Consider the following 11,940-nt stretch of genomic DNA (forward strand, 5'->3'; position numbering starts at 1 on the left):
TTTTTTTTCATCACTACCTTTTCTTTCTTTTTTTTTTTTTCTTTTTTCTTTTTTTTTTTTTGTTATAGTTACATGAAAGAAGCGTAACTTGTCAGATTTTCTTAGTCACAAACACCCCCTTTTTTCAGATCTTAAAGATATCCACCGAAAAGCAATATGTCAACTGTCATTGATGCAATCCGCCACAAGACATTTGATTTGAAGATTGAAGTCGAAAATAAAGAGATAGTACTCATTGGATATCCTTCCGAAGCTGCTGGCAAGGTGCTGCGAGGCAAAGTCATCCTTACCTTGGAGGAGCCGATGAAATTACGAGCTATCACCCTAAACTTCCTCGGCAAAATGAAGGTAGCATGGTCTGAAGGTACAGTAAAAGAAAACTATCAAAAGCATCCTGTAAGCCATATAGACAACGATCATTAAACAATGCCCTCTCCTTTCTGCACACAGGCATAGGTCATCATCAACATTATCATAAACAAGAAAAAGATATTCTCGAACATAAATGGCAATTTGTACCTGTCATGGATCAGCTTCCCAAGAAATCTTACACACTAAACCAAGGCCGACATGAATGGGATTTTGAATTATCACTACCAGGCACCTTGCCTCAAACCCTTGAAGCAGAAGGAGGTCAGATCATCTACCGTCTTAAAGCAGTCGTTGAACGATCTGTTCTTCTGCAGAACATTGTGAAAAAGCAACCTATTCGTATTGTACGATGCTTGTCGCCCAACGCGTTTGATCTAGCTCAATCATTAGAAATTCACAACACTTGGACGGAAAAGATGATGTATGATATTTTATTACCCTCAAAACTCTATACACGTGGCCAGTTGATACCGGTTACTTTTCATATCACTCCCATTGCCGCTGGACTTCGCGTTCGATCGCTGACGGCTTCACTCAAAGAATACTGCACCTATTCCGCTCACGACTGTTCAAAAACGGACACACGCATTATTAAATTACATAAAGATGAAGATCCTTTTCCTAGTGCTCCTGTTAGGCGTACAATTTCAACTACTACTGCTTCTTCTTCTTCTTCGTCTATTACAACAAGTACCCCATCTAATCCTACCACTACTACAACTACTACTACGAATACTACGAATACTACTAATACTCCTACTCTTACGACTACCTCTTCAAACAACGATATTCATCTTTCCAACAATTACCGGCATTCAGGTACCAGCAATCATAGTGGTGACGGTAGTCGTCCTCATCAGGAGAATCATCGTGATGATGGACCGGTCAGTTGGACAAAAGTGATACAATTGGACATCCCGCCAATGTCATCTCAAGCAGCATTTTGTGACGCAGATAACGATCTCATCCGTATACGCCATAAAATGAAGTTTATTATTTGTTTAGCCAATGCGGATGGCCATCTCTCTGAATTACGCTGTTCCGTACCTATCATCATTGTTTCATCCGTGTCTTCGGAAAACGAAATGAATTTGAGCAGTTCACTCCCTGCTTATGATCAATCGTGGCGAACCGTATTATGTATGGAAGGTCCTCCTCCACCTGATTCCTCTCAGCAACAGCAACAGCAACAGCAATTACAAGAGTACGAAGCAACTACTTCTTCGTCCTCTGCTACTTCTTCCAACAGACATTTGGAACAAGCTTCTCAGCCGCGACCTATTCTACAACTCACGAGCACATCCTCTTCATCCATAGTGCAGCAAGAACAAGTACAACAGCCGTATATGCGTCGTATGAATACACAAGAGGATCATCTGCACAACAGAAGTGACGTGTTGACTCATCGACAAGGTAACGCTGCTACAACGGCGTCCACGACATTGCCTTTTACCTCAACCTCCACTCCTTCTCTCATACCCAACAACTCGTTTGCTACCATTCCTGCTGCTCATATTCCTATACCAACAACATCAGCAACGACGACAACGACAGCTAATACAAGACCCGTCACTACCGCTTCTTCTACGGCTTTAACCATGTCACCTATATCAGCCACTTCACCGACGCTTTCTTCTTCTCCTGCTCCTTCTGTTTGGTGGCATGGAACAAATTTATCCCGTGTCCCTTCCTATCGAACAGCTGCTCAACAAGAACAAGCCACGTTTTCTTCTTCCTTACCGACGTACGAACAAATCACGTCTGCCATACAAGCCATGACCACTACTCCTTCGGCGGCTGCGTCGACTGCCAATAATACAAGGTCCAGCAATAATAACAATACGAATCATACGAGCAGTCCCTATGGAGAAGTTTCTTCGAATGCAACTTTTAGGGCAACCACTGCAGCACCTGCTTCTACTGTGATAACGGCAGATAATGACATTATTTATAAAAAAGATTAAAGAATTTTTCTTCTCTTTCAATTACAGTTTTATCTAATAAAAATGATAACACGTCCTTCATATCCCATGCATTTCTCTGTTTAAATTCAACTTTCAACAATTGACCGGTCTTGAGTTGCTATTTTGTAAGCTTTTGTTGTACTCTTCATTTCATTCACGGTTCAGGAATTTTGACGTGTTAATGTGTCAATGGAAAGCTCTAGAATTCTAGAAAATTTCCACACCGAAAAACCGTGATTAAACAATACATTTAGAAAGACAGGAACAGTGACATTTCAAAAATTCGATAGATTACATAACATAACTTTATTTAAAAGCGAAAATAAATATCAAATGAAGTATTAAGAAATATCTAGAATGCACCTGGATAGAACAAGGGGTCCTTCGAAACCAAACCTAACGAGAAAAAGTAGAAATTATTCATTTAGTAAACTGAACAAGTCCAAATACAAAGAGTATATGCACAGATGTTCTCTTCTTTTTCCTTTTTCATCTATTATCAGACGTTTGGCGTAGAGTTGACTACATCCGTGGGACGTCGGTGGGTCCCTACAAAGCAGACAAAGCTGCCGTAGTACCGACGTTGAACCCCAGGGTTCAGACGCAAATTACAATCATCAGGTAACAAGATGAAATCGGAATAAAAGAAAAAGACACAGGCACACTGCTGAACAAACAGCCAATAGAGTGTGATTAATTTACCTTTTACTAACCATGGCATTCCATTTCCTAAATATCACTGAAATAAATGATGAAAAGAAGAAAAAACAAAAAAAAGAAAGTGCAAAAGTCGATGTTTATAGAGGCTTTAATTTTTTTTCCCTTTTCGCATGTCACAAAATAGCAGTCTACTTTTTTGAGCTTCCGAGCTCTTCTTATACACTTTCCTATATCTCAGCCTAAAGACATCCGACAGATTTTTTGAATTTATTTTTAATATGATAAAGTACCAAAGAAAAAATGATAGTGGGAGAGGGAGATAGATATATATAAAGCTCGGTAGTTTGTATATCTGTGTATACGTATATATATATATATACGTATAAAATTATATATACAGTTATTTCTAACCTAGACGGGTCTCTCTCCTCTCTTTTATAAAGGGATATAGCATGAAATAGGATGTATGAGAGAGACAGCAAGAGTCATTGTTTTTGTAAAATGGAATACAAAATTAATATAAAAGATAGTAAATAATCAGAAGTTTTAACGCATGCCTCATTTTCGTCGTTGTGGTTTAAAGAAAAGGGGTTCTTTTTAGATGGTCCATAACATCAAATTCTTTTCTTTTTGATGACTCGCTGTGGCTACAAGGATATTCGAATGAGGTATCGCAGAAGAAGAGGAAGGAGAAGATGAGGAAGACGACGACGAAGTATGGGTGATAGCAGTTGTGCAACAAGCAATATTCACGACCATACCAGATTGGGATCCAGCCTTCATCGGTTGTGCGCCTGGAATACCACATTGCCACAAGAAGATATCTTGATAACCACCGTATAAAATCTTTAGTTTCTCATTCTGATGGTGATGATGAGGATAGCTACCCCCACTATTTGTTGTTGTCATTGTTGTTGTTGTTGATGAATGATTGGTATTGGAATTGCTGCTACTGCCAGTATTGACAAAGGCACAGCCGGATATTTTAGATTGAGGGATATGATGCATCACACATTTCCAATGAGAAGTTTCATAAACACAGATTTTATCTTCCGAAGACGCGACGAGGAAATGGCCATCGGCCGACCAATCAAAGGAGCATATATTTTTGCCATGATCGGTTTGAATGGTACGAATGCCTGTCATGTCCATGTGCGCTGCATGACTGCCGCTGCTACTACTGCTATTACTATTATTGCTGTTATGACCACTATGATTACCACCGTTGCTTTTGGCCGTCATGACATCGATGATGTAGATTTGATTGCCGACAGCACAGGCCAATATACTCGATGTCTTGGGATGGAATCGCATAGGGTTAGGACTGAAGCCTGATTTAGACTGTGTCATCTTGATAGATTTTTCGCAGCTGGAAGTAGATATGTTCCACACTTTCAGTTCACCTTCCGCATCTAAAGAACAGATCATGTCGGGTTTATTGGGTGCAAAATCAATGGCGGTGACTTGAGCGCGACAGTCGAACTTTACGAGTTGTTTCGGTGTTTCCGTCTTGATCTCCTTTTCCTCTTTCGTATCCACATGATTAACGTCTTTATCGTCGTTGTCTGCTTCCTCTTTCTTAATGGTCGCTGCTGCCTCGTTATTTTTAGCTATCACAGAGCCGACGTCCCAGATGCGTAATGTTTTATCGTAAGAAGAAGTAGCGACATAGAATCGCGTATCCGGACTCCATCGGGCGCAGGTAATATTGCTGGTATGACCATCCAGGGTATACATTGCTGTGGATGCTTTTTTATTCTTTTGCTGCTGGGCAACATTCCAGATCATGACTTTTTTATCATGGCCGGCACTGGCTAACCATTGACCATCAAAGGAGAACGACACAGTAGATACTTTATTCGCATGTCCGGCCAATTCAGACACAGGTTGGAGCTGTGCGGCATTCATAGGCAACAGGTGATGGGATAAAGAAGGTGTGGACATGGAGGGTGGCTGTGACGATGTGAGTGCATTTGTCGCCGCGCCCATGGTTTGATGGCCATTGTTGTTGTGCATGCCCGTCGTGTCCATTAAATCAAATCCCATCGCACCTGCGGCTTGGGCTCCTCCGCCCCCCATACTCGCTAAAAACCCGCCATTGCCAAAGGGATCTACCAGGGCTCCTGCTCCACTTCCATTGCCTGATAAATCGGCTCCTACCATATCACTCATGGCCAACAAATTTGGATCATTCATCACGTCTCCTGTAGCAAACATATCACTGAAATCACCGGCACCAGCCATCATGAATCTTTCTAAATCAAAAGAAGGAACAGCATTTTGTTGTTGCTGCTGCGATGACGGAGTAGATGTGACGGCAACTGGTGGATGTTGACCTTGTTGCTGAGCTTGAGAAGTAGGATCCATTGGTGCAGCAGCAGATTCAGCCATGCCCACAGCATCATTTAGCTGATGACTGTTATTCTCATTAAGATTGTTATTGTTGTTCGTGGGTGATTGTTTTTGCTGCTGCTGCTGGGAGCGTGACATTTGAGGCGATAATTGTGCAGAAGGATGCGGGCTACCATTTCCTCCTGCTAACTTGTGATGTAATTGAGGCGATGAAGGAGGTGGTAGTTGAGAGGATTGCTGTTCTTCTCCATTAGAAGTTTTCTGTCGTTTTTGTGCAGGCTGGTGTTGTTGTTGTTGTTGTTGTTGTTGTTGTTGCGCTTGTCTTTGAGCTTGTTGAGCTTGATTGATGGTATGACTTACTTGATGGCGTGCATACATGACTACGGCTGCTGCTTTCTTTTTCTCCTCTTCAGGACTCATAGTGCTGCTTACAGCCGTTGGATTTGGGCTATTACTCCCATTGTTAGCATCACCTACGATATGGCTCGATGATGTATTCATGGCATTGGTTAGCGAAGATAATTGTTGTGGTTGTTGTCGTGGAGTGGCTTGGGGACCTTGATGTTGAGAGGGTGGCTGTTGTGCTGGGGCGAATGCTTGTCCCTGTGCTTGCTGTTGCATTTGAAGCTGCTGCTGCTGCTGCTGCTGCTGTTGTTGTTGTTGCGCCATCATACATTGATTCATCATCATACGCTGCTTTTGATGATAGAATTGTTGTTGAAGTTGTGGATTCTTATTCATCATTTGTTGTGTTAGCATGTAATTCACTAAAACAAAAGAAAGCAATACAAGAGAAAAGTTAAGTTCCGATCATGTTACACATAAAGGCGTTGTCCTTCCGTTTGAGAAAAAGAGAAAACAACTTACTATCACCGTTGAATGGCATGCCGTTCATTAATTGTGGACTTTGCATATTGGGATTTATCATTTGTCCATTTGGGCCCATCATAGGAGGCCTTGGTTGACCATTGACTAAATGTAAATGAAAACGATAATGATCAACATCAAAATAAATTCATGGTTTTTTTTTTCCCCATTATTATTTACCTGTAGGGCCTAAGGGGCCCATAGGACGCTGTTGGTGCTGTTGCTGTAAAGCAGCTTCTGCTATATGAGGACTCATGTGCTGTTGAGGTGGAGGTTGATTCGAAACCAATTGCAATTGGTGCTGTTGTGGAGTGCCAGGTGGTAGGGCAGGATGTTGCTGTTGCGGGGTGGATTGTGGAGGCGGTAAAGAATGGGCTTGAGACTGAGGCGTATCATGAGGAGGTTGTGGCGAAGAATGATGGTGTTGTGGTTGTTGTTGTTGCTGCTGATGAAGTTGGGCTTGAGCTTGGGCCTGTGCTTGAGCTTGAGCTTGAGCCTGAGCTTGTAGTTGTTGTTGTTGTTGTTGTTGTTGCTGCTGTTGTTGATGATGAAGTAAGGCTGCTTGCTGTTGCTGCTGTTGTTGGGCTTGTTGCTGCGCCAGAAATTGTTGTTGCATTTGCATCCTCGCCTGAAGTTGAGGGTTGTTATGAGCTGCTGCTACCATCATATTGTTATTGCTTCCAGCAGCAGCAGCCGCCGCAGCAGCAGCAGTATTTCTCATCATCATTTGCTGATTCATTCGAGCATGAAAGCGAGCATATTGCTGTTGGACAGAAGCTTTTTCCTCATTTGTAAGTGTACTTTGATCACGACCCGCCAAACCGCAAGCGCTCATGGCAGCATTGATTAGATTTTGATGCTGGTGAAATTGTAAGGCTTTTTGTTGCTGAAAAGCATTAAATTGTTGTTGATTTGGGATCTGGCCTGGTTGTTGTGAATGCTGATGTGTTACCATGGGTGAATTCATCATCATAGCAGCAGCAACAGCGGCAGAAGCAGCAGCGGAGGCGGCAGCGCTGGTAGAGGCTTCATTGTCACTGGGTTGAGATTGTTGTGGTGGCTGCTGTTGTGGTGGAGGAGGTGCCATGTCTACGTTGGCGCCCCTATGTTGTTGTTGTGATTGCTGTTGCATAGTGGCTATTTGTCGGGGTGAAAAGGAAGGAGAAGCAGTCGTGTGTCTTCCAGGTATATTGGTCGCATGAGTGCTTTGAGGTAAATTGGCTGGCATGCTATGTGGTGTATTATTTACATTATTATTGCCAGCATTGAGTGCGGTAAGATGAGGTGGGGGTACATTGTTTGCTGTCGAGTTATTGGGCAAAGAGATAGTACTATTAGCAGGTGATGGGCGTGGATCGCGTGACATGATGGCTTGTTGTTGCTGTGGAGGTATACTTTGCTGAGGTAAATGTGGGGTTGGTTGAGGTTCTTGGTTATGTTGAGAAGCTTGTTGCTGCTGCTGTTGTTGCTGCTGCTGCTGTTGTGCAAATGCTTGAGCTTTCGAAAGTCTTCTTTGCTGTAATTGCACATTAAAGTTTCGCTGTTGATTTAAAACTTCGTCTCTTTTTGCCCTAAGAAAGTTATGATACTATAGGTGTAATGAAAAGAAAGGGAATGCATCTTTAGTCGTACATTCCTGACATAATAAGCTATGAATGGCAGCTTGAAAAGGGAATATTACCTCATCGTATATTAAGGCTTCTTTACTGGCTTCTGCTTCTTTAGATTTGGCGTAATACATATCCCAAAAAATATTCCACCAATCGCCCAAGAAACCAGTTGATAGATCGAAAGGTGGGCTTTGATCGGTTGCAACATTGGCTTCTGTAGAAAAGGCTCTAGCTGCTTGATTAAACTTTTTCTTTTTGAAATAGTCGTAAATGTATAAATGTAACAGTTCAGTTGCTTTCGATTCTACCGTGCGTCCGTTGGGTCTAATGTTCAATTGTCATTGAGGAATTCATGAAAAGTTGCAAATGGGTTGGTCGCATTCAATAAAAAAGGAGAAGCAAAAAAAGAGAACGGTGTTAGCTATCAATAATGATATGTGGAAAAACAACCAACAAAATGCATCCAAGCGTGTGATAGGTTTATATATGTGCTATCTCCGTGTATGTATGTGTGTGTGTGAGCGCATGATTCTTCAAATGAATTTAGTCGGTAACAGAAAAAGTAACATTGACGTTCTTTTTTTCTCTTTTACGCATGTCTTTTGTTCATCAGATGAAAAAAGAGTTTACATCTTGTATATAAAATCAGGGAAACACCACACTTGGATAAAATGCACATATATACGGTGGCACGTGTAATATTCCACAGCAATAATATGAATTAATCTACTAAAGATAACTTACCCTTCCCATGTATTTCTCCTACTTTGTGAGTGAGCCATTCTTTGTTTGTTGCTGAATAAGAGTATAGGCGTGTTGGATATGTTTTTAAAGCTGTATCGTCGTAATCTTTTGCCAAGGGGAAGTATCGCTTTACTTATATGCGTGTGTGTTGCGCCGCAAATACAAGTCCGTTACGGCTTGCTTCTGAATTTCTTTTGTTTTGTTCTGCTGAGGATAGTGTTTCGAAAAGAAGAAGGATTCCTCCAAATGAGTTGATGCTTATTCAGTGCTTCAACTTTTCCACGACTTGGTTGTTATTGAATAAAAAAACGGAAAAAATATAGAAATCAAAATAAGTGGAAAAAACCAAGAAGGAAAAGAAAAAGGGAGGACGAAGGGAAGTAAAAAGGGGAAAAAAGGGGAAAATGAAAATAAAAAAGTGCCACGCTTTTTATAAATAAAAAAAAAGAAAATAGTTATTGTTTCGTCATCATCTCCCCTCCCCCCATTTTACCTTTGAACTGTTTTCATAACATCCTTTCTTTTCTTTTCTAGTAATTTCTCTATTGCTATGGCAACGAGATAAGGCTTCATTATACACACACAAGCTATGCTGGACATACCACTGATTTCATTGTTATATGGGCCATTCTTTTTTTTAGGCTTGATTTTGAAATTCCCCGCTCGTGCTTTTTCTTTTTTTTTTTTTTTTTTTTTTTTTTTTTGGTAGATGCCCCGTTCAAGTCACGGCTTTCTTTTTTGGCGCTCTATCTACTCACATAGAAACAGAGGGTTTCTGCGTCAAGTCAATATGCAGAAGATCATCAGTAAAACGATTGTTGAAAGAAAGCCCATATTAGACTCATGAGCTTATCATCATCAGTATCATTTTCGACATTCTTTAAGCTTCGGTCCCATTCAACTTTATGTTGCCTCTTGTATGTAACACAGAAAGTTTGACTCCACATTATTTGAATGTGACCTTAAACCTTGATTTCTCCACTATTGTGCCCTGGAAATCCTTATCTAAAGAACCCGTTGTCATGCGTATGATCATCCTTTGTCTGCATTGTAGGAAAAACCATATAAGATTTTCAGTTTAAGGGCTAATTTCTTCGATCAAGTTATCATTTCCATGTCTTTTATAGAGGGCCTCCGTCAGCAAGCCCTCATATACAATGGAGGGAGGGCCGGCGTTGCTTACCTTTGCTTTATGCCAGTACATGCTAAAAGTTATGATCCGCACAGGAGCCAATTCTCTTTCTCAAACGCCACGAATGGCATCAAAACATCCTGTTTGATAAGATCTGACTGAAAATGAAACAAAGCTCAAATTTATGCATTTTAGTTGTGCCGTTAAAAGCATCTATTCAGAGAGCCATCTCGTAAACCATTGAAGCATTATCTTTTAAAAAAAATTCCTTTTTCTATTTCATATGCATTATATACTGATAGAGTATATGAACTATGAGACCGATTTCGAGACAGATCAATGAAATATGATAAATGTATATGCTATGAGTGCGTGAAAGGTACAAACAAAAAATTAAAGAAATGCTGTAATACTTACATATAAGGTGTAGTAGTGTCAAAAGTTAAAGAGTTGAGCAGATTGACACATTTGACAGAAAAAGTAGTGTTATTGAGGGCTTTTTGACAGTTGTATGATAGCCAGCATAAGCATATGTTCAGACAGGATCAAGTTTTTAGTCATAAACTTGGCTTCCTTTGTTTACCACACAATAAGCAAATGGACAATATATGCAACAAAGAATACAAAAAGTGTCAGAGAGTCTAATAAATCAGCTTTATACATAATCTCGAGAGCACTCTTTTTTTTCCCAGTTTGATTAACTCACTTCTCAGTATTATCAACTCGTACCTATCCTTTATTTGAAAATTTTTGGAAAAAATGGGGGGCATTTCATTAGACGATTTCAATTTTTATTGCCAAAAAAAAAATAAAATAAATAAAAAAGTCAAGGATACTGTGAATTTCAATTAAACATGAGTGAGTTGAGAAGAAAAAATGAAAAATAAAGAATAGTAATTATGTACAACAATGAATGGATCTTCTTCTCTGCCTGCACGCGTTAACAAACATTGGCTTTAGGCGAGCATGACAGCAAAGCTAATAACAAAGATGGCAGCCAAAGCACAACCTTGCATGTACAGCGTATTCTCAATATTACCCGTCAAAGTACTAGCGGCATTCGCTCCTTGATTATTGTTGTTGTTGTTATTGGTAGTGCTCGTAGGAGAAGAAGTGATTCGACTCAGTACGGAACCAAAGATACCCTGCTGAGAGGAGGAGACAGAAGACGAAGCAGCAGATGCGGCAGAAGAAGCAGCAGAGGAGACAGCAGAGTTAGTATCAGTTGGTTGAGCTGCCGAGTTAGAAGCGTCAGTGGGTTGCTGTTGTGTAGTAGGAGAAGGTTGTTGTTCTGTCGCAGAAGGTTGAGCAGGTGAAGCAGCAGCAGAGTTTGTTGGTTGAGCACCGGCTCCTCCTGCTACTGTTGTGGAAGCATCAGTAGCTTGCTGTTGAGAAGTAGTAGGTTGAACTTGAGATGTAGGCTGCACTTGGCTGCTACTGGGTTGAGCTCCCGTAACAGGTTGAGCTGGACTGCTGCTCGGTTGAGCTGGGATAACAGCTGGAGCCTGACTACTGGCGGGTTGCTGAGCACCTGGTTGACTTTGAGTCGGTTGAGCTTGAGTCGGTTGAGCTTGAGTCGGTTGAGCTTGAGTCGGCTGGCTCTGAGCAGGTTGGACTTGCGATGTGGGTTGAGCAGGAATTACACCACCACCAGTAGCAGCACCGGTTTGCTGCTGTGTACCACCGGTGGGTGGGATGCCAGCGGAAATAGTAGCACCACTGGCTGTTTGAGTAGCCATGAATCTCGAGGAGAGGCTGCTGTAAGCTGCATAAGCAGAGCTAAGTGCTGCGGCGTCCGTTGAAGTAGTAGGACTATCAAATAATGCATTTTTGTCAGTAAGCTTTCGTATAGACTGTGTGTTTATATTATCTTCCTCTTACTTGTTGGGGGCAGGAGGAACTATAATACGAAAATGTCATCAAAGCAACACATGTTTGGTGAGTCGTTGTGATCAGAAACAAATGTTTAATATGAACCAGATTTTTTTACCTTGAGCTTGAGCGAGTGCTGCAATGACAGCGAGAGAAACAATCAACTTGGTCTGCATCTTTTCTAAGTGAATTTAACAATTTTCTAATAAAAATTGGAAAAATAGAATACAATTCTTTCACATACATTTCCTTCGCTTGAAAACCTTTTATATCATCCAATTTGCCATTCTGCATTAACTTGAAGCCAAACTTAAGACACGTTCAATGAACGGCACCTTTACTGACGTAGAATGAAGTCACTCTAACC

General features: G+C 41.0%; 5 protein-coding genes across 5 annotated transcripts; 2 read left to right on the forward strand and 3 right to left on the reverse strand.

Annotated features, from left to right (window-relative positions):
* Positions 1-50: 50 nt before the first annotated feature.
* BDF20DRAFT_876824 (uncharacterized protein) lies at positions 51-2,403 on the forward strand. The gene is made up of 2 exons (XM_053081389.1): positions 51-364; positions 451-2,403. Exons 1-2 carry the CDS (start codon positions 157-159, stop codon positions 2,334-2,336), a joined length of 2,094 nt encoding a protein of 697 aa, XP_052934561.1. The 5' UTR covers positions 51-156; the 3' UTR covers positions 2,337-2,403.
* A 215-nt stretch (positions 2,404-2,618) lies between these two features.
* On the reverse strand, positions 2,619-3,116 carry BDF20DRAFT_876825 (uncharacterized protein). Its single transcript, XM_053081390.1, has one exon. It carries the CDS (start codon positions 3,055-3,057, stop codon positions 2,836-2,838), a length of 222 nt encoding a protein of 73 aa, XP_052934562.1. The 5' UTR covers positions 3,058-3,116; the 3' UTR covers positions 2,619-2,835.
* A 240-nt stretch (positions 3,117-3,356) lies between these two features.
* On the reverse strand, positions 3,357-8,607 carry BDF20DRAFT_1001668 (uncharacterized protein; the record flags this gene model as incomplete). Its single annotated transcript, XM_053074615.1, has 5 exons — positions 3,357-6,115; positions 6,216-6,320; positions 6,396-7,803; positions 7,897-8,149; positions 8,570-8,607. 5 exons carry the CDS (start codon positions 8,605-8,607, stop codon positions 3,594-3,596), a joined length of 4,326 nt encoding a protein of 1,441 aa, XP_052934563.1. The 3' UTR covers positions 3,357-3,593.
* Positions 8,608-9,266: 659 nt separating this feature from the next.
* BDF20DRAFT_876831 (uncharacterized protein) lies at positions 9,267-9,653 on the forward strand (the record flags this gene model as incomplete). The annotated part of the gene is made up of 1 exon (XM_053081391.1): positions 9,267-9,653. The coding sequence occupies exon 1, from the start codon at positions 9,475-9,477 to the stop codon at positions 9,649-9,651; it is 177 nt and encodes a 58-aa protein (XP_052934564.1). The 5' UTR covers positions 9,267-9,474.
* A 1,004-nt stretch (positions 9,654-10,657) lies between these two features.
* BDF20DRAFT_836519 (uncharacterized protein) lies at positions 10,658-11,749 on the reverse strand (the record flags this gene model as incomplete). Its single annotated transcript, XM_053078963.1, has 3 exons — positions 10,658-11,513; positions 11,583-11,601; positions 11,692-11,749. The coding sequence occupies 3 exons, from the start codon at positions 11,747-11,749 to the stop codon at positions 10,658-10,660; spliced, it is 933 nt and encodes a 310-aa protein (XP_052934565.1).
* Between the last annotated feature and the right edge of the window lie 191 nt (positions 11,750-11,940).

The sequence above is a fragment of the Mycotypha africana genome (assembly GCF_025528875.1).
Source record: "Mycotypha africana strain NRRL 2978 chromosome Unknown BDF20scaffold_7, whole genome shotgun sequence".
In the NCBI taxonomy this organism is placed as follows: domain Eukaryota; kingdom Fungi; phylum Mucoromycota; class Mucoromycetes; order Mucorales; family Mycotyphaceae; genus Mycotypha; species Mycotypha africana.